At 60.9% G+C, this 21,834-nt stretch overlaps 2 protein-coding genes across 4 annotated transcripts; both read left to right on the forward strand.

Moving 5' to 3' along the window:
- The first annotated feature begins 2,254 nt into the window (after nucleotides 1–2,254).
- JAK3 (Janus kinase 3) lies at nucleotides 2,255–13,208 on the forward strand. Of its 3 annotated transcripts, none has more exons than XM_077122159.1 (24): nucleotides 2,255–2,373; nucleotides 3,142–3,337; nucleotides 3,756–3,879; nucleotides 4,181–4,292; nucleotides 4,459–4,604; nucleotides 4,678–4,972; nucleotides 5,057–5,179; nucleotides 5,300–5,457; nucleotides 5,757–5,868; nucleotides 6,137–6,323; nucleotides 6,751–6,878; nucleotides 7,019–7,150; nucleotides 7,494–7,578; nucleotides 8,152–8,279; nucleotides 8,933–9,065; nucleotides 9,136–9,287; nucleotides 9,401–9,551; nucleotides 10,037–10,176; nucleotides 10,303–10,492; nucleotides 10,730–10,854; nucleotides 10,930–11,102; nucleotides 11,322–11,439; nucleotides 11,522–11,632; nucleotides 12,134–13,208. In XM_077122159.1, the coding sequence occupies exons 2-24, from the start codon at nucleotides 3,154–3,156 to the stop codon at nucleotides 12,239–12,241; spliced, it is 3,315 nt and encodes a 1,104-aa protein (XP_076978274.1). In that variant the 5' UTR covers nucleotides 2,255–2,373; nucleotides 3,142–3,153; the 3' UTR covers nucleotides 12,242–13,208. The 3 variants fall into 3 exon arrangements, with proteins under 3 accessions (XP_076978274.1, XP_076978275.1, XP_076978276.1); XM_077122160.1 differs by having other exon boundaries at nucleotides 2,255–2,342; XM_077122161.1 differs by lacking the exons at nucleotides 11,522–11,632; nucleotides 12,134–13,208 and having other exon boundaries at nucleotides 10,123–10,176; nucleotides 11,322–11,432.
- A 1,108-nt stretch (nucleotides 13,209–14,316) lies between these two features.
- On the forward strand, nucleotides 14,317–15,633 carry INSL3 (insulin like 3). The gene is made up of 2 exons (XM_077119650.1): nucleotides 14,317–14,479; nucleotides 15,124–15,633. The coding sequence occupies exons 1-2, from the start codon at nucleotides 14,317–14,319 to the stop codon at nucleotides 15,309–15,311; spliced, it is 351 nt and encodes a 116-aa protein (XP_076975765.1). The 3' UTR covers nucleotides 15,312–15,633.
- The last annotated feature ends 6,201 nt before the right edge of the window (nucleotides 15,634–21,834 follow it).

Below are 21,834 nucleotides of genomic sequence, written 5' to 3' on the forward strand. Positions count from 1 at the left end.
CTTTTGTTTGTTTCGGGAAGTGCATGGGTGGGGAATCGAACCCGGGCCTCCCACATGGCAGGCGAGAATTCTACCACGGAGTTTCCCTCTCACCCACTGCCGTACACTTCTTAACTTAGCAGAAACTTCTTCAGGTTCGTACTCATTTAATCCTCCCACCATACAGAGGCGTTGCTGCTCTGTAGCTGCTGCCTCCCGGCACTGTGGCCGTGTCCCATGTGGACATGCCACTCGTGGGCCCATCGTTGGTTGCCACAGCCACCGCTTTGCCACTCGTGTTTGAGGCAGGGGCGTCGGAGACCCCGGGCGGTCACGGGCCCAGCCACCAACCCGGGGTCCCCTCTGGCGGTTCTCTCACTCCACAGACCGCCCCGCGCGTGTCCACGCAGCTCCGCCTCTCCCAGCAGCGCTGCGGGACCAGCGGCGCCGGGCTCCCGGCCGTGCCGAGGCAGAGTCCCGCAGACGCTTGGGGAGCAGCCGGGAGGGTCTGCGGTGGGAGGGTCTCAGCCCGCGGTGGGGGGGAGGCGCTGGGGAGGGCGGGGGCTGCGGGCCCTGCGGTTCCCTCGGTACAACTGCCTGTGACGCCGTGTCTTCCCCGCACAGCCCTGAGGCCCCGGCGCTGAGGTCGGTCCCCGCCAGGGGGCTCCTGCGGACGGAGCCCGGGAGCAGCCGGAGCTGGACTCCGGCCGAGCCCGGGGCAGGGGACGCGGCGCTGCGGGGGCGGGCGGGGGCCAGGCCCGGGCGCCACGGCCTGCGGGGACGCGCCATCCGCCCGGCGACCTCCGCGCGCGTGCGCTTTGGCCGCGCGAAGACACCCCCTCGCCGCCCCCGCCGTCCGCGGCCGCGGAGACTATGCGGTTTTCTCGGGATGTTACTCAGTCCTCCACAAGGCTTTGGCCGCCTTCGGGAGACTCACCCCTGGGCATTCTATCGTGCGCCTCAGCAAATGGGACTCCACAAATACTTCCCTTTCCAATGTGGACTGCCAGGGTGTAGGTAGTCAAAGGATTTCTGTGACGCTGGAGCCCATTTATTCCCGCCGAGTGGCCGCGGCTCCCCTCGTATGTTCTATATAAACATCCTCGTCTGCAAACAGGGCAGTTCCACTCCCTGCTTCCCAGTCCTTAAGCTGTTCATTTTCCTGCCTTGTTGCGCTGGCTGCGAGTGGGTGCCCCTGCTCCGCCCACCTGGCTGCGCGTTTTTAGCACGGAGGGGGCGTGCGCTTGCCACGTGCTCCTGGAGCCCTGCACCCACGCCAGGGCCCGGCCGGCTGTGTTGGGCACGTCACTGCCGGACGGGCCTCGGGTGCGCCCGACGGACAGCAGCGCTGTGGGCCTCCGCAGGGCTGGGCTTTGTTCCCGCCGCCCCTCCTCTCAGCCTGCACGCGGGGATTTCTGCCGGCAGGAGGTTTGGGGCATCTGCGTGCTGAAGGCTCCAACCCTGACGGGGGCGGCCCCAGCCCCCTGCCAGACCCGTTTCCTGCCGCCAGTCCCCACCCGCACGTCCTCCCTCAGGTGCCTGCCCCGCCCCAGCCGCAGCCACCCCGGAAGCAGAGATGTCACGAGAGCCGAGCCCCCCCCCTTCCTGCCACAAGCCTCAGCACCCCACTGCGCGGAGGACACAGGCTGCCCCTCCTGCCTTCGGGCCCCAATGCCCTGGCCTGGATTTGCCCCCTCCCCTCACGCCCTGCCCGCCCTGCAGGGTCCAGTCACATCCTCCAGGGCCCACGTGTCACTGCGCTGACCAGGACCGCTCCAGGCAGCCCGCTGTGTCAGTGCCGGCACACAGCAGGCGTCTAATGGGTGTTTGCCGGTGCCTGGGTGGGTAGCGGCAACTAGGCCTTTCCAGAAACCCTAATGTGCCCGGCCTTGTGATCGGACCAGCGATGCAGAGGACATCTGAAAGTCCACCCCAAATGGCCTTGGGGGTCTCTGGGTCCCCCGCAGGGAGGCCTGGCACCTGGGGCCCCGAGCTCCCTGAGTCCCCTGAGGGAAATCCCTCCAGAGGGGTCTTGACCTCGTCCAGCAACGTCCCCACCTCTCCTGGGGCGAATCCAGCGCTTCACAGGCTGCCCCGCGGGTAAACTGAGGCCTGAGGTTTGGGGTGCCGAGACCCCCCCCCCCACATACCTTGGGCCCTCCGCGCTGGCCCCGCCTCCTTAGGGCTGGGGTTCCCAGCAGCCCATCTGAGCAGAGCTTCTGGAACGTTCTGCCCCTCCCACCAGGCCCTGGCCTCCCCACCCGGCTACCCCAGCGCAGACTTTCCGTTTGCGGCTCAGGAAGCAGCGGTGCCCACAGGAAGGGGCTGGGACTTCCCTCCAGGCTGGGCCTCGTAGGCCACGGGTGAGGGCGGGCGCCGCAGGGGGCTCCGCAGGTGGGTCAGGGGGCTCCCGCCGCCGGAGTGGGCTATACGGGGGCACTTTATGGGGGGGCCATGGGTGCGCCGGTGGGGGCAGGTGACCCAGCTCAGGCGGTGTCCCCAACCGGGGGCCTGCGGGGAAGGGGCCCAGCCACGCTCCGAGTTGGAGTGCCTACGCCCCGGGACCCATCCCAGGGCACCCTGGGAAACGCAGCTCCCCACCCCTCACGCCTCCCGCAGGTAGGGTTGAGTGGCTCCCCACCAACCCAACTCCCCCCACAGGGGTAGCGGTGGGGGCTGAGCCCTGAGGCGCCTGAGGGAGGAGTTGGGGATCTCGGGATGGGGGGCGGTTCCCTCCTGTGCCCCACCAGGAGGGCTTCCAAGCTGGGGGCCCGAGGGGCACCAAGAAGGTGCTGGAGTAAGTGAGGAAGCTGGAGGGGGGCAGGGGAGCAGACAGAGACCCGGGCCCACACACCGGGCCCAGCCCTAGATCCCCCGTCTCCCCCCATCCCCCCACGCACTCATGGGGAACCCCCTCTGCTCCCTGGCTGGGAAATCGGGGCCATCTGTGATTGACCACCACGCCTACCCAGGCAGGGCTGGGGGAAGGCAGGCGATTGGAGATGTCTGCCCTGGGCACCGCAGGGAGAGTCCCCACCTCCAGCCCGCAGTAACGCCCTGGCCCACGGCACCCATGCTCAGCCCGCCCCGCCCTGCCTTCTCAGGGGCTCCAACCCCTCCGTGCCAGGCCCCCTGACCAGGGGCCCCTCTCCCCATCCCCAGGTGGCAGCACCCATGGCCCCTCCAAGCGAGGAGACTCCCCTGCTCCCACAGCGCTCCTACAGCCTCTCGTCCTCAGAGGCTGGCACCCTGCATGTGCTGCTGCCCCCTCGGGGCTCTGGGCTCCCTGAGCGCCTGTGCTTCTCCTTTGGGGACCACTCTGCCGAGGAGTTGTGTGTACAGGCTGCCAAGGCCAGCGGTAAGAGGATGCTCAGAGAGCCGGACCAGAGGGAAGGATAGGGGTGTAGGGGGCCCAGAGAGGGAGCCGGCATCGCTGCCTGCAGGAGGCAGCATGGGATCTGGGGCTTTGAGGGATGAGTAGGAGTTTGGTAAGAGAGGAGCATCTGAGGCAGAGAGAATGGCATGTGCCAAGTCCTGGAAGTATGATGGCACAAGGTGGGAGCCACTGATCATCCCTCAGGTCCAGCATAGAGTGGAAGGGTGTGGTCTGGGGTGGGCACCCTGAAAAGCAGGCTGAGGGCAACGGGGAGCCCTGGAGAGTGTGTGAGCAGGGGTAGGACCCAGGGTCAGAGCTGGAGGTGAGAAAGAATCTGTGGGGCTGTGGGGAGTCCCAGGCTGGGGTGACTCAGGAGGGAACTGAGGTGCCACCCCTCCAGGCATCCTGCCCGTGTATCACCCCCTGTTTGCTCTGGCCACGGAGGACCTGAGTTGCTGGTTCCCCCCGAGCCACGTCTTCTCGGTGGAAGACGGGGCCACCCGAGTCCTTGTGTACCGGCTCCGGTAGGCAGCGCCCCATCCCCCGCCCACAGAGGGGTTAAAATGAGACGCCTTCTGCGGAGGGCTTGGGGAGTGGGAGGCTATGACAACAGTGAGATCCCAATCTTACCCCCGGGGCTGGGGGACCACCGTGCCCACTCCACGGAGAAGGAGGCAGGGCCCAGAGAGGGTGAGCCACTTCCCCAAGGCCACACGGCTGGCCAAGGGCGCAGCCTGGCCTTGTCGGCCTCAGCAGACCCGCCCCATGACCCGCCCCCCATGCGGCCAGGACCTCTACCCCAAGGTCCCCCCACCCTGTCCGCAGCTTTTACTTCCCAGACTGGTTTGGGCTGGAAAAATGCCATCGCTTCGGGCTGCGCAAGGGCTTGGCCAGCGCCGTCCTTGACCTGCCCGTCCTGGAGCACCTCTTTGCCCAGGTGGGGTCTGCGTGGGCTGGGCCTGGAGCTGGGTCCCCCTGGGTTGGGCTCACCCTGGTAGGGTCCCCCTGGGTGGGTCCCTGGGGCTTGCAGTCAGCCCTGGGCTGAGAGTCCCGGGGGGGCCGGGGGCAGCAGTGGGTGGCCGGGCTGACCTCTGTGCCGGCAGCACCGCGGGGACCTGGTGAGCGGGCGCCTGGCCGTGGGCCTGGGCCTCCAGGAGCAGGGCGAGTGCCTGAGCCTGGCTGTACTGGACCTGGCGCGGATGGCGCAGGAGCGGGCGCAGCCGCCTGAGGAGCTGCTCAGGACCGTCAGGTGAGGCCCGGCGGGGTCCGTCCTGCGCCCCAGGGCACCCCGGCCCTCACTGAGGCCCCCGCCTGCCCCACAGCTACAAGGCCTGCCTGCCGCCGGGCCTGCGCGCCCTCATCCAGGGGCTGAGCTTCGTGACGCGAAAGCGCATCCGCCGGACCGTGCGCCGGGCCCTGCACCGCGTGGCCGCCTGCCAGGCCGACCGGCACGCGCTCATGGCCAAGTACATCCTGGATCTGCAGCGCCTCGGCCCCGCCGGCGCCGCCGAAACCTTCCGCGTGGCCTTCCCGGGGGCGCCAGGCAGCCTGGACGCGTCGGGGCTGCTGCGCGTGGACGGAGCCAGCGGCCTCGCCTGGAGCCCGGGGGACCACGAGGTGGGCGGGGCTGGGCTCGGGCGCGGCGGGGCTCGGGCGCGGCGGGGACGAGGTTCCAGCCCAGCTCCGCCCCGCCCCTCCCAGCCCCTCCAGCCCTTCTGCGACTTTCCCGACATCGTGGACGTCAGCGTCAAGCAGGCCCCGCGCGTGGGCCCGGCGGGCGAGCAGCGCCTCGTGGCCATCACCAGGACGGACAACCAGACCCTGGTGGGCGCGGGCACGGGGCACAGGGCACGGGCTGCGGGACCGGGGTGCGGGGCGCGGGACGCAGGGGCTGGGGTGTGGGGCCGGGGGCGCGCGACGGGAGCTGACGCGGCTCCCACGCAGGAGGCCGAGTTCCCGGGGCTGGCCACGGCGCTGTCCTTCGTGGCGCTGCTGGACGGCTACTTCCGGCTGACCACCGACTCCGGGCACTTCTTCTGCAAGGAGGTGGCGCCGCCGAGGCTGCTGGAGGAGGCGGCCATGCTGTGCCACGGCCCCATCACGTAGGAGCCGCACCCACCCGCCCCTGGCCCCACCCACGTGGGCGCGCATAGCCCCTGCTCAGGCCTCCGCGGCCTTGCCTCCAGCTAGCCCACCTGGACAAGGCATCAAGCCACGGAAGTGGCCCGCTGCCCTGCTGCTCCCTCTCTCTGACCATCTCCTGGTCCCCGGGGTGGGTCGTTTACCCACGCCCCCCCAGGCAGGGGCTCACCAGGATCCAGGGCTACAAGGGCCTGTGACTCATATCCAGGCTTGTTTAGGGGTCCCTGTCCTTGCCTCCCCCCCCCAACTTTCCCCACAGCCTGGACTTCGCCATTGACAAGCTCAAGATGGGGGGTTCAGTCCCAGGCTCCTACGTGCTCCGCCGCAGCCCCCAGGACTTTGACAGCTTCCTCCTCACCGTCTGTGTCAAGGTCAGGCTGGTGGCCCACCTACTCAGCCCACCCTCAAGTAGGGCCTGTGTGCTAGGGACCAGGAGACCAGGGTAGGCTCCCTGGAGGAGGTGGTGTTTACCCTGAGGTCTGAGTGATGAGTGGGCATGTGTCCAGTGAGGAAAGGAGGGAACAGCATTCCCAGGGGAGGAACAGCACCTGCAAAGGCCAGGAGACTGGAAGGAGCTTGTGGCTCCTGGAAGGGGGTGGGGAGGAGGGAGGGGTGCTGAGGGACCGCTCCTGCCCGCAGAACCCGCTTGGCCCCGATTACAAGGGCTGCCTCATCCGGCGGGACCCCACAGGCACCTTCTCGCTGGCTGGTCTGGGCCGGCCCCACAGCAGCCTCCGCGAGCTCCTCGCAGCCTGCCACGATGGTGGGCTGCATGTGGACGGGGTGGCCCTGAGCCTCACCTCCTGCTGCGCCCCCAGACCCAAAGGTGAGCCCATCCCGTCCCTTGACCTGAGCAGCCTGGCCCTGCCTGGCTCTGCCCTGCACAGCTCTTGTGTGGTCAGGGGGGTTTATGGAAAGAAAAGTGATTTACTGGCTCATGGAGGCTGCCATCAGGCATGGCTTGAGCCAGCACAGCTCTAGGGCTGGTCCGCATCTTTTGTCTCATTCTCTGGGTAAATCTCACCCTGTCAGACTCCTCAGATGGGACGACTCCGGCGTGTGCCCAGTCCTGTCTTCCTGTGGTCCCCCTGCAGGGCCCCTTCCCTCCCTGTCCCCCACCGGGCCTTCCCAGTGTCCCTCCTGGGTATCCTGCGTGCCCTCAAGTCCTCTTCCGGTGTCAGCTTCTGGGGGGCAGACCCCAAACCACTACAGGGAGCCTGGGGTGCCTTTCATCTCTGACCTTCCCTCCCTAGAAAAGTCCAACCTCACTGTGGTTCGGGGAGGCTGCAGCCGCCTGGCCTCACCTGCCGCACTGGCCCGGTCCCGCCACCTGCTCAGCCAACTGACCTTCCACAAGATCCCGGCCGGCAGCCTGCAGTGGGTGAGAGCCTCGGCGGGGGCAGCCCCTGTGCCTCTGTTTCCCCACCTGTGAGATGGGTCCAGCTGTGCGTGCCTTCCTCGGGCCAGGGTTGGGGCCCCTGGGAGCCGCTCACAGGCCCCTCCTGCCTTCCCTCACTGCAGCATGAGAACCTGGGCCACGGGTCCTTCACCAAGATTTACCGGGGTTGTCGCCACGAGGCTGTTGACGGGGTGGCCCGGGAGACGGAAGTGCTGCTGAAGGTGATGGTGGCGAAGCACAGGCATTGCATGGAGGTGAGAGGCAGCTGCAGGGCAGGGGGCACGGGGGGCGCAGAACACAGGGCTCTGGGAAAAGGGTAGGGCAGCTGCTGCAGCTCCGAACCGCACAATGCAGACAAATTGGGGGGCTTAGAAGCAAATGACAGCGCGCCAGGCAGAGGGCAGCCAGTGCGAAGGTCCTGAGGTAGCACTAGGCCTGCCTTGTTGGAGGGACAGCGCGGAGGCTGGGGGCCTGGACGGGAGCGAGGGAGGGGAACAAGGGGGTTGGCCACGGGGGAGGCTGCAGCCCTCTCTACCGCTGACCGGGCGTCCAGGGGCTGTCGTGGGGGGGTCTCACAGCCTTCTCCCCTCCTCCCAGTCTTTCCTGGAGGCAGCCAGCTTGATGAACAAGGTGTCCCACCAGCACCTCGTGCTGCTGCACGGCGTCTGTGTAGCCGAAGACAGTGAGTACCCCAGCCCCCTAGTCCCCTAGCCCCCCAGGTCCCCCACTCCACACAGTGCCTCAGGGCCCTCCTCTGTGCACATCGCCCTCACCCGCAGGCTCCCACTCCCCCCAAGCCCACCCCCAGCAGAACTGTCTTGTCCAGTGTGGGTTTGGCTGTGTCCCCGTTCTGGCCGTGGGGCTCCCCCACTCACCTCGCTGCCCTCATCAGCTCAGGTCAGCGGCTACTGTTGGGAGCCACACAGGTGCTGGGAGCCGAAGACTCAGCATGGAATGGGGCAGGCTGGGGGGGGGGGGTGAGGGGACCGCGCAGCGCGGCGGGGCAGCCGTGAGAGGCCGCTGGTTCCCAGGGGCGCAGAGGGGCCAGGCCAGGCGGCGGGGTGCGCTCCGAGACCTGGGGGGAGGTGCAGAGCCTGGCACCACCTCAGGCAAACGATCCAGGGAGATGGGAGGCTTCAGATGGGGCAGCAGAAGGTGGAGTGGTCAGTGCGGGGGTTCAAGGGTCCCCTGAGATGGGCCGTGGTGGCGCATGCTGAGCCCAGTGACGCCAGCCCCCCGCCCTGCACCTCGCCAGGCATCATGGTGCAGGAGTTTGTGCACCTGGGGGCCTTGGACACATACCTGCGCAAGCAGGGACACCTGGTGCTGGCCAGCTGGAAGCTGGAGGTGGTCAAGCAGCTGGCCTATGCCCTCAACTACCTGGTGAGTCCCGTCTCTGCCTCCCCCAACCTTCAGTCCTCTGGGTGGAGGGAACTTTGCGGGTGGGCTCTGAGGTATAGATAGAAGTTTGGTGTGGGTCCAAGACGGGAGGGCACTTGAAATCGAGGTGACGGGGTTAGAGTACAGGAAGGGAACACTAGTATTCCATGGAGCTAAAGTTGGGGGGAGTAGTCGGTGATTAGGATGGGCAGCAACTGAGACTACCAGAAGAGAGGACACAGGAGCAGAGACCGTGAAGATTAAGTGGGAGTTCAGTAAGAGGAGAATAGAAGGAGAGTATGTCCGACTGAGGGCACAGCCTGGGCAAAGACTTGCAGGCTGGGCAGGGTGTTGCATGTCCTGGGACCCATCTGCAGCTCCAATGGCTCCAGACCAGGGCGGGCAGTGTGGATGAGAATAATTCATGGGACAAGTCAGCAAGAGTTGGATCTTAAAGGGCCTTGAATGCCAGGCTGAGGAGCTTTGACTTTGTCTCAAAGATAGTGGGGACTGGTGGTGGTGATGGGGGGCTGGATATTTAGGGAGGATGCTGAGGTAGAGTCTGGGCAGTCCCAGGTGGACTTTGAAGGATGTGTAGGAGTTTACCAGCCAGAATATTCATTCCTTAAACACTCTTCCATGCCCGGCCCACATAGGAGGACAAAGGCCTCCCCCATGGGAACGTCTCGGCCCGGAAGGTGCTGCTGGCTCGCGAGGGGGTGGATGGGAGCCCCCCCTTCATCAAGCTGAGCGACCCTGGGGTCAGCCCCACCGTGCTCAGCCTTGAGAGTAAGTGCCAGGGGTGTGGGGGGCAAGGCCCAGCTGCAGGGAGAAGTCCTGACCCCACCCCGCCCCCCAGTGCTTACCGACAGGATCCCCTGGGTGGCCCCCGAGTGTGTACAGGACGCCCGGCCCCTGGGTCTGGAGGCCGACAAGTGGGGCTTCGGTGCCACCGTCTGGGAGGTCTTCAGTGGTGTCGCGGTGCCGCTCAGCGCCCTGGATCCTGCCCAGGTGAGTGCCCCACCCCATGGCCCTGGCAGCTCCGGGGCCGGAGGGGGCCTGAAGCCTGGCAGGGGCAGTCGGGTAGCTCTGGCGGGGTGAGCAGCGCGCCCTCCTGCCTCCAGAAACTCCAGTTCTACGAGGAGCGGAAGCAGCTGCCGGCCCCCAGGTGGACAGAGCTGGCCCTCCTGATCCAGCAGTGCATGGCCTATGAGCCCAGCCACAGGCCCTCTTTCCGTGCCATCATCCGCGACCTCAATGGCCTCATCACTTCCGGTGCCCGTGGGCAGGAGGGGCGGGGTGGGCAAACTGGAACAGTTGGTGACCGTGACAGTCACTGAGAGCCACGGCAGCTATGTAACAAGCGGGCCCTCAGCTCAGGGTTGAACGTGGGGGGTGTTTAGTTCTCTCTCGTCCAGGTAAAGAGGCCGCCCCAGGGCTGCAGGTCCCTATTGGACCCTCTGCAGATCAGGCACGGGTCACTGAGTTCAGTCACGGGGGCAGCCTTGCAGCAGCGGGGACTGGAAAATGGGGGTCTTCTGTGCCCCTCTTTTGTGTGTCTGTAGGCATGGATGGTTGCACAGGATGTGCAGTGCACAAGGGGGCTGCCTTCACTTCGCCCGCAGAGTGCCCTCTGGCTGGCAGTAGCTCTGTCAGTGCACAGACAGGGTGGTCATGCGAGCTAGGGTCACCCAGCAAGTCACGTCAGCAGCCCAGCCCCGGGTGGGACACGCACCTCACCCCCTGCCTGTGTGCCCCAGATTATGAGCTCCTCTCGGACCCCACGCCTGTCTCCCTGGCACCCTGTGATGGTCTGTGGAGTGATGCCCAGTTCTACACTTGCCAGGACCCCACCATCTTCGAGGAGAGACACCTCAAATACATCTCGCAGCTGGGCAAGGTGAGGCTGGCATGGCAGCTGGGCTGGGTGGGGTGGGGGACAGCCTGGGGGCAGGCACCGGCCCTGGATGGGGTGGACAGGGTGGGGGGCAGGCCTGGGGCCAGACACCAGCCCTGCCGTGCCCAGGGCAACTTTGGCAGCGTGGAGCTGTGCCGTTACGACCCGCTGGGCGACAACACGGGGGCCCTGGTGGCCGTGAAGCAGCTGCAGCACAGTGGGCCGGACCAGCAGAGGGACTTCCAGCGGGAAATCCAGATCCTGAAGGCGCTACACTGCGACTTCATCGTCAAGTACCGCGGAGTCAGCTATGGCCCGGGTGAGCCTGGGGGGCGAGGCGGGACCCTGCAGGCCCCTGTGCCGCCATCGTGTGGGCCCGGCACCTCCATTGCCTGCGGCGGCCTTGGGCACGTCGGCCTCCCTGAGCCTCTGTGTCCCCTGTCTGAGAATGGGCCGCAGTGAGGTTTCCGGGAGCGCCGGTCCGGGGCCGGGTGGCGAGGGGGCTGCGCGCGCCGACCCCTGCCCCGCCCCGCGCGCTGACCCCTGTCCCCCGCAGGCCGCCAGAGCCGGCGCCTGGTCATGGAGTACCTGCCGAGCGGCTGCCTGCGCGACTACCTGCAGCGGCACCGCGCGCGCCTCGACGCCCGCCTTCTGCTGCTCTACGCCGCCCAAATCTGCAAGGTGCGGGCGGGCGGCGCGGGCCGGGCGAGCAGGGCGGGGGAGGCGCGGCGGGGCCTCACGCGGCGGCCCCCGCAGGGCATGGAGTACCTGGGCTCCCGGCGCTGCGTGCACCGCGACCTGGCCGCGCGCAACATCCTAGTGGAGAGCGAGGCGCACGTCAAGATCGCCGACTTCGGGCTCGCCAAGCTGCTGCCGCTCGACAAGGACTATTACGTGGTCCGCGAGCCGGGCCAGAGCCCCATCTTCTGGTGGGGACCCCGCCCCGCCTGCCCCACTCGAGCCCCGCCCCCGCCCCGGCCCTGCCTTAGCCCCGCCCCCACCGTGGCCTCGCGACCCCCCACCCTGCCCCCTCCTTACCCCTGTCCTGCCCCAGGATAGCCCCACTCCTGCCTTGACCCCGCCCGGGCTGCCCTACCCCGCCCCCCAACCCCGCCGCCCGCGCCCCCAGACCCCTTCTGTGCCCCCAGGTACGCGCCTGAGTCCCTGTCGGACAACATCTTCTCCTGCCAATCGGACGCGTGGAGCTTCGGGGTGGTGCTGTACGAGCTCTTCTCCTACTGCGACAAGAGCTGCAGCCCCTCGGCCGTGAGTCGCCCCCTCCCCCCCCCCTCGGAGCCCTCCCCCGCCTCCATAGCCCCTCCCCCACGGCCCCTTCCCCCTCCCCCAGGAGTTCCTGCGGATGATGGGGTATGAGCAAGACACCCCCGTGCTTTGCCGCCTCCTGGAACTGCTTGCGGAGGGCCAGAGGCTGCCGGCACCCCCCGGCTGCCCTGGGGAGGTGAGCACAGCAGGGCCTGCCTCAGTTTCCCATCTGTGGGTTCCTACAGGGTCTCTGGCTAGTGAGCTGGCCCCTCATGGTGTCCACCCTGGCCTCGACCTTGCCACACAGTCACCTATGGGCAAGTAGCAAATGCTTTCCAGCCTCAGTTTACACATTTACAAATTGGGAATGAAGCCCCTTGGGGGTGAGGGGAGAGGCAGTCTGGCCATGGCCTGTGTGCTCAGCATTGAGGAGGCATACAGTCGGTGCTCAATAGAGACTGGTGACCTGAGGGTGACCACCTAACTCTGTGAAGCATCTGCCCGGTTCTGGTTCACACCAGCTCTGTGCTGTGCGCGGGGCCAGGAGGGGACGGGAGCATGCATTTCCAAGGGGGAGGGGCTGCCCGTGGGAGAGTGACGGGGGGGCTGGGGTGCTCTTCTCTGGGAGCAGGGCAGGGTGCATCCAGTCGCTTTCTTAGCGCCGCGCGGCTCTCGCCTTCTGCTCGGTCCCCCTCAGGTCCACGAGCTCATGAAGCTGTGCTGGGCCCCCAGCCCCCAGGACCGGCCGGCCTTCAGCACCCTGGGCCCCCAGCTGGACGCGCTGTGGAGTGGAAGCCAAGCCTAGGGCTGCCGCGGGACACTCCCAGGGACCCCTGGAGCAGCCAGCGAGGGGCTGCAGCAAGGCCCTCCCACCCCGGCCCTGGTACCTGCGGCTTCAGCCTCTTCCCAGCTGGGACGTCAGGGCTCTAGAGGAACGCCTCTGAGCATCCTCTCCCCATGGCTCTGAGTCGCTGGAGGGAGCCAAGAGTAGCTGTCCCAGTGGGAACTTCCTTTGAGGGGACCCATATGTTTGGGAGGGTGTGAGGGAGCAGGAGGTGGGGTCCCCTCAGGGACCGGAGCTTCACTTTGTCTTCCCGTAAAATGGGGCCTGCTCTGCCCTGACCCTTTGAGGGTCTTGTGAGGGATGAGGTGTGAACCTGTCCGGAGCTGTTCAGGCCATCAGGCAATGAAAGGCATTCTCACCAGGGGGAAGAGCGTGCTGAGGGCAAAGAGGCTCCGAGTGTGGAGCTTAAGAGCTGTGTCTGCCACTCATATGCTGTGTGACTGTGAGCCAGTTGCTTCCCCTCTCTGGGCCTCGGTTCCATCTCCTGCAAAATGGGGAGCACCATAGCACCGGAACCCCCATTCCCCTGCACAACTGTACAGAGTGAAAACCTCCTGAGTGTCATGCAAAGCTGGTCTCTGGAGGGGGCAGACTCCTGAGCCTCTGTCCACATAACCCCCATCACATCGCTTCATCTGCCTGCAGGGACTTACTGACCCTCGGCCTCCCTGGAAAACTCTTATTCCTCCTTCAGAACTCCAGCCATCACCTCACAACCTCCCTGGGCTGCCATGACTCTCCCAGCCCTGTCTTCCCTTCCTGCACAGCCCAGACCCTGGAGCTGGGTTGCCTGCGCCTGGCTTTGTCTCCACTCGCTACTACCAGCCTGGGGGTTCCTGGGGCACCCAGGCTAAGGCCTCTAGCCTGTGGTGGGCACAGAGGGGACACCAGGGGGGTCTGTTGAATGAATAAAAGGGCTCAGTGGAAATGGTGGTTTGTTGCTGCCTGGAATGACGGGGCCAGGAAACATGGTTAGGGTGGGGGCTTAGAGACCCCTTGGGTGGGGCCCGTGGCAGCTTCAGGGTAGGCTGGGAGAGGAGGTTCTTGGGGACAGCTGCGTGGGCCTTGGCCGGAGCCCCAAGGACAGGCCTTCAGCGCCAGGTGCAGCTGCTGGCCTTGGGTTCCATCCTGGGGGAGCTGATTGCAGCCTTTGGGGTGGGGGACAGGCTGCTCTAGGGGTGATGGGTAGGGGCGAGGCTGGGGAGGAGAACATCAGCAGGGGCAGAGCTGGTCCCCTGTGTCCCTCCAGGGCTGCTGGAGAGAGACAGAAAGTAACAGAGATAGCAAGGAGGGGGAAAACGAGGGAAAGAGGGAGAGAGCAAACAGGAGACAAACATGGAAAGGAAAGGGAAAGAGCAGCAGAGACAAGGGAGGGGAGAGAAAGAGGAAAACGAGAGGAAGTCAGAGACAGAGAGACGGAGATGGAGAGAGTGACACAGATACAGAACAGAGAGGCTCAGAGCAGCTGAGGAGAGGTGGGGGCCAAGACGAAAACTGCACTGTCCCTGTTCTTAGCGCTGGGAAGTTGAAAGGGGGGAGCCTCCGGGGCCCCGGCACCCCCTCCCTCTGGTTGAGGCTCCTCCCCGCCCCCTCCAGCCTCAGTTTCCCCCTTCTGTAAACAGGGTACAAGCCCCCTGAACCAAGGCAGGGCATAAGCAGACACTGAGGACCTTCTGAGCTTCTCTCCCCGCCAGCCCGAGGAGCCTCCCCGTCTTGGGTGGGGGGCAGAGCCAGCAGGGACCTCCAGCCCCGTGAGCCTCAGTTTCCTGAGGGACGCTGAGGCCCTGACACTTTTCCAGGCTGCCGGGGCTGCCCCGAGGCGGGTGACTTCCCTGTACAAAAGTTCAGCCTCCCTGCGCAGTGCTCCCGCGGGGAGGTGCTCCCGAGGCCCCGGCCCTGGCAGAGGGACCCTGGTCGGGACCCTGCCCTTGACCTTCTCCCAGGCCGCCCTGCCCAGCCTGCGTCCCTCCTCCAAGGTCCCTGGGTGCGGGCGGGCCTTATAAGGGGGGCTTGGGCTGGGCGGGCACCTCCCCACCATGGCCCCGCGCGCTCCGGCCTGGGTGCCGCTGCTGCTGCTGCTGCTGCTGCTGCTGCTGCTGGGCTCCGCCGCGCCTGGGAAGTTGTGCGGCCGCCGCCTGGGGCGCGCGCTGGTGCGGCTGTGCGGGGGCCCGCGCTGGGCGCCCGAGGCCCGCGGGGACCGTGAGTGGGGGCGCGGGGTTGGGGGTCGAGGGTGCGGGCTGCGCGGGGCCGCCGGGCGCACGTGGGCACCTCCGCAAGGGACGTACTCCCCGCAGGGCGGGGCCGTCTTTATTCGGGAGGCTGAACTTTGCTCCTGGGAGATTTCCCATCATTTTGGATTAAAAACAAACAAAAAAACCCCCATAAAACCTGTCTCTGGGTTCCTGCGCCCACCCACCTCGACCCCGATCCCGAGGGGGGAGCCTGGCTGGCCCCGCCCTGGCCCACCGCAGTGCACCCGCCAGGCTCGCACGCCTGTTCCACACGCGTGTGGCCCCGTGTCTGTGACTGCGGAGGTGCCCGTGGGCGTGGGGGCTGAGTGCGAGGGGGCGCCTCATGTGCACGGGCTGTGTGCCCTCCGCCTGCACCCCCGCGCACGTGTCACCCGCTGAGCGTGTCCGTGGGTCCCAGTTGGAGTCTGTGGGCTCGGTGAGCACCCATGGGGTGGGGGCGTGACCAGCGGGGGCTGCACAGGTGGTGAGGAAGCGAACGTCTGGTATACAGTAGGTGCTTACGAGTGCTGGCTGCTAACATCCACGCACACGGTGAGCGTGTCGTGGGTCACTGGCGGGCTGACGCCACCCTGACTGCCTCTCTGTCCCCAGGCGAGCTGCTGCAGTGGCTGGAAGGACGACACCTCCAGGGCCTGGTGGCTGACGGGAACACCGGCCAGCAGCCCCCGCCCCAGGCCTCTCCCCATCGTCGCCGCAGGGCCCTGCCCAGCAACCCTGCCCACAGCTGCTGCCTCCGTGGCTGTACTTGGCAGGATTTGCTGACATTCTGTCCCCATTGACCCTTCCCTGGGCACTGTCTCTGCAGACCCCAAGGCAGGTCTGGCGACTTCCCGAGGCCACAGAGCACCCACCACGTCCCATGCTGAGGGGAGCACTGTTGGTTACCTCCAGGAATGGGGAGCTCACCACTTCCCCCAGATGACCAGCACCCCTCGTCCACTGTGGGGAAAGAAGTCCCACCCCCTGCCCCATCCCCACCCCCTGGCCCAGAGGATCCCGTTATAGAAAGCACCAGAGCAGCGGCCACCCAACGCCGAGCCTGAGACGCCACTCCCTGCCACCTGGCTCCCTCCCTCAAATAAACAAACACCCCCTGCAGAACCCACACTGCCCTCGCCATTTCTCTGGACAGGGGACAAGGGCGGGCCACCCCTTGTGTGAGCTCGAGCTCGCTGCTGGCCGCCCGGACCCCCTGCTCCTCCTGCGGGCCTTGACTGAGCGCCGTCAGCACACAGGGGGAAACCGAGGCTCAGGGCGACTGTCACGGCCCATCAGGAAGGGGGTGGCCCATCGGGCTGGGAACCCGGGTCTCTGCCGAGGCCGCGGAGGGAGGACCTGACTCTGTGCCCCTGCCTGGGCCCCTCGCCCCCCCAACCCGAGGTACTGGGATGTGACCCCGGCGGGAACCAAGTCTCTGAAAACCCCCAGGCTCCTCACAACTGGGGACAGGAGGGGGCCCCAGACCCCCCCAGCCCCGCCCCCGCCAAGCAGCCCCTTCTCCCCAGCGGGATGGGGCAATGGAGATGGATTTGTGTCTAGACTTGCCATTAAAAGGACAAACAGCTGGTCCCTGGTAGAATGCACGCCTTCCATGCGGGAAACCCGGGTCCAACTCCCCAACCACGCACCCAGAAAATAAAAATAAAGTAAATAAATAAATTAATAAATAAGATAACCTGGGCAGCCAGCAGTGGCTCAGTGGCGGAATTCTCACCTGCCATGCCGGAGACCTGAGTTCCATTTCCTGAGCCTGCCCATGCCAAAAAAAAGGCAAACAAAAACCCTCCAAGTCCCTGCAGAACTTTATTCCCTGGGGAGCCGCCCCCAGCCCTGTTCTACCGGCTGAGGCCCTGGGGTGGGGGCAGCGAGGAGCTCAGGGCGCCAGGGCCCCGGCCTCCCCTCCCACGGCGGTGCAGCTCCCAAGTTCCTGGAGGGCGCAAGTGGCGGTGTGGGGGGCCCCCTCTCCCTGGGCCCAGCACAGCCACCTCCAGAGCTGCGAGACATGGGGGGCAATGGCATTCCAGGCCCCACCCACCACCTGAGGGACCTGGGTGGGGGGTGGGAGGTGAGCACAGGCCCCGCATTCCCAGGCTGGAGGGAGCTGCTGACGTCAGTTGGACTCGGACCCAGGAGTTCTAAGGTGGCCTTGACCCGTGGCCAGAACTTGTCTCCCGTCCAGCCCATGACCGAGGTCGGGGCTGGGCAGTGGGAGCCAGATAGAGGGGATGGATGCGCAGCAGCGATGCTTTCACCATTAGCCACGTGGAAAGGAGGGAGTGTGCTGCGGCCTGGTCTGAGCAGTACCAGGTGGGTTTTCAAGGATGTGTAGGAGTTTACCAGTGGGAAAGTTCATTTATCAAACCCACCCTGGTTACAAAGCCACAATATCCAAAACAGCCTGGTTCTGGCACAAGGACAGATACAAGGACCAACAGAATTGATTTGAGAGTTTAGAAATCAACCCTCCTAATTTACGGCCAATGCATTTTCCAGGAGAGGGCCAAGTCCACTCGATGGGAAAAGAATAGTCTGTACAACACATGGTGACAGGAAAACTGCGTGTCCATTAGCAAAGGAATGAAGGTGGACCGTACCTCACACCACACACGAAGCTCAACTCAAAATGGATCAAGGACCTAAATATAAGAGCCAGAACTATTAAGACGAAACGAGGTCCTGAAGCACATGACAATGTGGATGAGCCTGGAGGACATAATGCTGAGTGAAATAAGCCAGACACAAAAGGACAGATATCGTATGATTTTGCTTTTATGAACTTGGCAAAGGTAAAGTCAGAGGCTTACGACACAGAATTTAGGGGACCTAGAGATACACGGAAGCTAGAGACGGGTGAACGGTTAGCTAATGAGGGTGAACTTAAGTATAAGGGAATGGATAGGAGTGAGGGCAGTTCATGGGTGTGTCTGTAAGGCGTGTTGCCATACTGAAGGTGAACATGATTGGGAGGGGTTTTATAGACTCGTGTCCACCAATCAACACTACTCATAGAAATAAGTTCTTGCAAAGTATGAATATTGTACAAAGAGTGTTCAGGGTATGGGGGGAACCGCTATTGCCTGTCCTGGGCTGGGTGTAACAGGAAAACATCAGCAGTGCCACAGCGACCACAGGGGTAGATGATGGCGGGGGCAGGGGGGACATGAGATAAGGGGAGGTTTGGACTTTCCATCTGGCCATCTGGTGAGGGTGTGTTTATCAGTTATTTGTCTCTTTGGAGCAATGAAAGTGGTCTAAAATTGAGAGCATGGGTGGACCATGGACTTGGGACATTATCCATGATGCCCAAAGGATGCAGGTGGCCGAAGGACATGCTGACTGAGAAGGGGAACCGCGGTGTACACAGATGATGGAATATTGCTGCTGTGGAAAGGACGAAGTCGTGAGGCAGGCAATGGTGGGCGTGAACCCGCGGGCATTATGTGATAGAGAATAAGCCACAAATGAAAGAGCAAATATTGTACAGTCTCTTTTAGAAAATACCTAGAAGAAAATTCGGGCCTACATTGTAAGCTCTTACAGCGGTCACATTTAGTCCGGAGCTGTAAGTGTTATTTCTAGATTGTGAGAAGCTGTAATGTACAGGTTATACATATATATTATATATATATATATATATATATGGTATCTCCCTGGAACTTTGGGTACCTGGGTGACACCTGAGTCTCAGAGGAGGGGTTCTGCAGCTCTGAAAGTCGGCATTGCCACTGCAACAACTGTTAAAGAAATTGAAAAAGAGGTCAGGCTTCAATTAGAGATAACAGTGAAGCCGAGCAGGTCAAGACTAAGGTAAGTCAGAATACAGGGGTAAGGGAGACATTTTCTGTATTTTAGAACTTCACCTACTCTATGAGACCAAAAGAAGAGAGGTTTATATCATCCAAAACCTAAATTCTCTGTAGCACATAATCTAAAGCAACCCATCTGGTTAGCTGATTTAAACCACCCAAACACAGGGGCCCAGAAGGAGGACGAGGGTTTGTGATTCTGTATAGCTTATGTGACGCCCAGATACATGCCAGGGTATGTTGAGCAGATAATTAAAAAGTATTGGCAAAGTCCCTTGAGGGATGGGAGGGAAAATAGGAAACGATTAAGCTTTACCACCAGGGAAGCCCCCATACCGTGTCAAACTTGAGAATTCCCAGGTCAATAGGCCATGCCCTCGATCACGAGGCTCATTCCGGTGGTGCTTATGTAGTAGCGGAGAAGCTGAGACTACCTATAGGATGCCTAAGAGTTACTTCCAGGAACCTCTGTTGTTGCTCAGATGTGGGCTCAGTCTCTCTAAGCCCAACTCTGCAAGTGAAATCACTGTCCTCCCCCCTACGTGGGACACGACATCCAGGGGTGAAAGTCTCCCTGGTGACGTGGGAGAGGACTCCCAGGGATGAATCCAGACCTGGCACCGTGGGATCAACAATTCCATCCTGACCAAAAGGGGGGAAAAGAAGTGTAACTAATAAAGTATCAGTGGCAGAGGGAGTTCAAATAGAGCTGAGAGGCTACTCTGGAGGTTGCTCTTATACAAGTTTTAGCTAGATGATGGTAATTACCATGGTGTGACACCCCCCAACCAGGACTATTCCTGCCAACCCTACAGAACACCTGGGGCATTATATAAGATTCCACAAGGGTTCCATGCACTAGAGGAACCTTCCAGAAACTTACACCCCCCCGATGAGTCCCTGGACCAGATAAGTCCTGAAACCTAGAGGGCCCAGCTTCTCCAGAATATCAGTTAGTTCCATCCCCCTACTCTGTATTACTGACATCCCCTTTCAACATGAAAAAGTCAGAATGGGCAGAGCCCAAACACCCCTAAAGAGAGGGACTGAGAGAATTCTATAAGAAATTGCTAAGAGAAATCACAGAAGACCAAAATGGACGGCAGGGCATACCGTGCTCATGGACTAGAAGACTAAATATAGTTAAGATGTCAATTCTACCTAAATTGATTGAAAGATTCAATGCAATACCAATTAAAATCCCCAAAACTTACTTTTCAGAAATAGAAAAACCAATAACCCAAATTTATCTGGAAGAGCAGGATGCCCCAAATAGCTAGAAGTATCCTGAGAAAGAAAAATGAAGTCAGAGGTCTCACACTACCTGACTTTAAGGCATGTAATAAAGCTACAGGGTCAAAACAGCATGATGCTGGCATAAAGAGAGATATACTGACCAATGGAATCGAATAGAGTGTTCAGATATAGACCCTCTCATCTATGGACAATTGATCTTTGATAAGGCAATCAAGCCAACTCACCTGGGACAGAACAATCTCTTCAATAAATGGCGCCTACCATATGACCCGACAATCCCTCTAAATAGGATATACCCCCAAAGAACTAAAGCAGGGACTTGAATAGTATGTGCACACCAACATTCAGCCACATTATCCACAATTACCAAAAGATGGAAGCAACCCAAGTGTCCATCAGCCGATGAATGGACAAACAAAATGTGGTCTATACAAACAATGGAATATTATTTAGCCATAAAAAGGAATGAAGTTCTGATCCATGCGACAACATGGATGAGCCTTGAAGACCTCATGTTGAGTGAAATAAGTCAGACATCATAAGACAAATATTGTATGATCTCACTGATACGAAGTAACTAGAATAAGCAAACACACTGATTAAGAATCTAGAATATTCTGGTTACCAGAGGATGAAATGGGGTTTGGGAACAGGGAGTTAAGGCTAAATGTACAGAGTTCCATTTAAGACAATGTCAAAGTTTTGGTAATGGATGGTGGTTATGATAGTACAACACTGTGAATGTAATTAACAGTACTGAATTACATATCTGAGTAAGGTTAAAAGGGGAAATGTTAGATTGTATTTATGCTACTAAAATAAAAAATAAAATAAAATAAACGGTGCCTAGAGGACTGGATAGCCACACGCAAAAGAATGAAAGAGGACCCATATCTCACACCCTACACAAAAATTAACTCAAAATGGATCAAAGACCTAAACATTAGATTTAAGACCATAAAACTGTTAGAAGAAAATGTAGGGAAATACCTTATAAATCTTATAATAGGAGGCAGTTTCCTAGACCTTACACCCAAAGCATGAGCATTGAAGAAAGAAAGAAAGAAATGGGAACACCTCAAAATTAAATGCTTTTGCATATCAAAGAACTTCCTCAAGAAAGTAAAAAGGCAGCCTACACAGTGGGAAACAATATTTGGAAACGATGTATCAGATAAAGGTTTAGTATCCAGAATACATAAAGAGATTATTCAACTCAACAACAAAAAGACAGACAATCCAACTACAAAATGGGAAAAAGACTTGAACAGACACTTCTCAGAAGAAGAAATACAAATGCCCAAAAGGCACATGAAGAGATGCTCAATGTCCCTGGCTATTAGAGAAATGCAAATCAAAACCACAATGAGATATCATCTCACACCCACCAGAATGGCCATTCTCAATAAACAGAAAATGACAAGTGCTGGAGAGGATGTGGAGAAAGAGGTACACTTACCCACTGTTGGTGGGAATGTCAAATGGTGCAACCGCTGTGGAAGGCAGTCTGGCGGTTCCTCAGGAAGCTAAATATAGAATTGCCATACGACCCAGCAATACCATTGCTAGGTATCTACTCAGAGGACATGAGGGCAAGGACACAAATGGACATTTGCACACCAATGTTTATAGCAACATTATTTACAATTGCAAAGAGATGGAAACAGCCAAAATGTCCATCAACAGATGAGTGGCTAAACAAGCTGTGGTATATACATACGATGGAGTATTATGCAGCTGTAAGACAGAATGAAGTTTTGAAATATGTAACAACATGGATGGACCTTAAGGACATTATGCTGGGTGAGATTAGCCAGAAACAAAAGGACAAATACTGTATGGTCCTCACTGATATGAACTAACATTAATGAAAGAACTTGGAGAATTTCAGTTAAGAACAGAGACCATCAGGAGATAGAAATAGGGCAGATATTGGGTAATTGGAACTGAAGGGATGCAGACTGTGCAACAGGAAATGAAGGGATGCAGATTGTGAAAAATTCAGAAATGGAGAGCATAATACTACCTAACTGTAATACAGTAATGTCAGTAAACTGAGTGAAGCTGAATGTTAGAATGATAGAGGGAGGAGGGCTGGGGGTACAAATGAAATCAGAAGGAAAGATATACGATAAAGATTGAGATGGTAAAATCTAAGAATGCCTAGAGTGTATAATGATAGTGACTAAATGTGCAAGTTTTACAATGTTTTGCATGAGGACGAGCAAAGAGATGTCAT

Source organism: Tamandua tetradactyla, chromosome 11 (genome assembly GCF_023851605.1).
Source record: "Tamandua tetradactyla isolate mTamTet1 chromosome 11, mTamTet1.pri, whole genome shotgun sequence".
NCBI lineage: Eukaryota > Metazoa > Chordata > Mammalia > Pilosa > Myrmecophagidae > Tamandua > Tamandua tetradactyla.

Coding starts and splice junctions, on each gene's coding strand:
- INSL3 (XM_077119650.1), top strand. CDS start 14,317: ATGGCCCCGCGCGCTCCGGCCTGGGTGCCGCTGCTGCTGCTGCTGCTG. Junction 14,480..15,123: donor GCCCGAGGCCCGCGGGGACC/GTGAGTGGGGGC, acceptor CTCTGTCCCCAG/GCGAGCTGCTGCAGTGGCTG.
- JAK3 (XM_077122159.1), top strand. CDS start 3,154: ATGGCCCCTCCAAGCGAGGAGACTCCCCTGCTCCCACAGCGCTCCTAC. Junction 5,458..5,756: donor CTGTGCCACGGCCCCATCAC/GTAGGAGCCGCA, acceptor CTTTCCCCACAG/CCTGGACTTCGCCATTGACA. Junction 7,579..8,151: donor CGTCTGTGTAGCCGAAGACA/GTGAGTACCCCA, acceptor GCACCTCGCCAG/GCATCATGGTGCAGGAGTTT.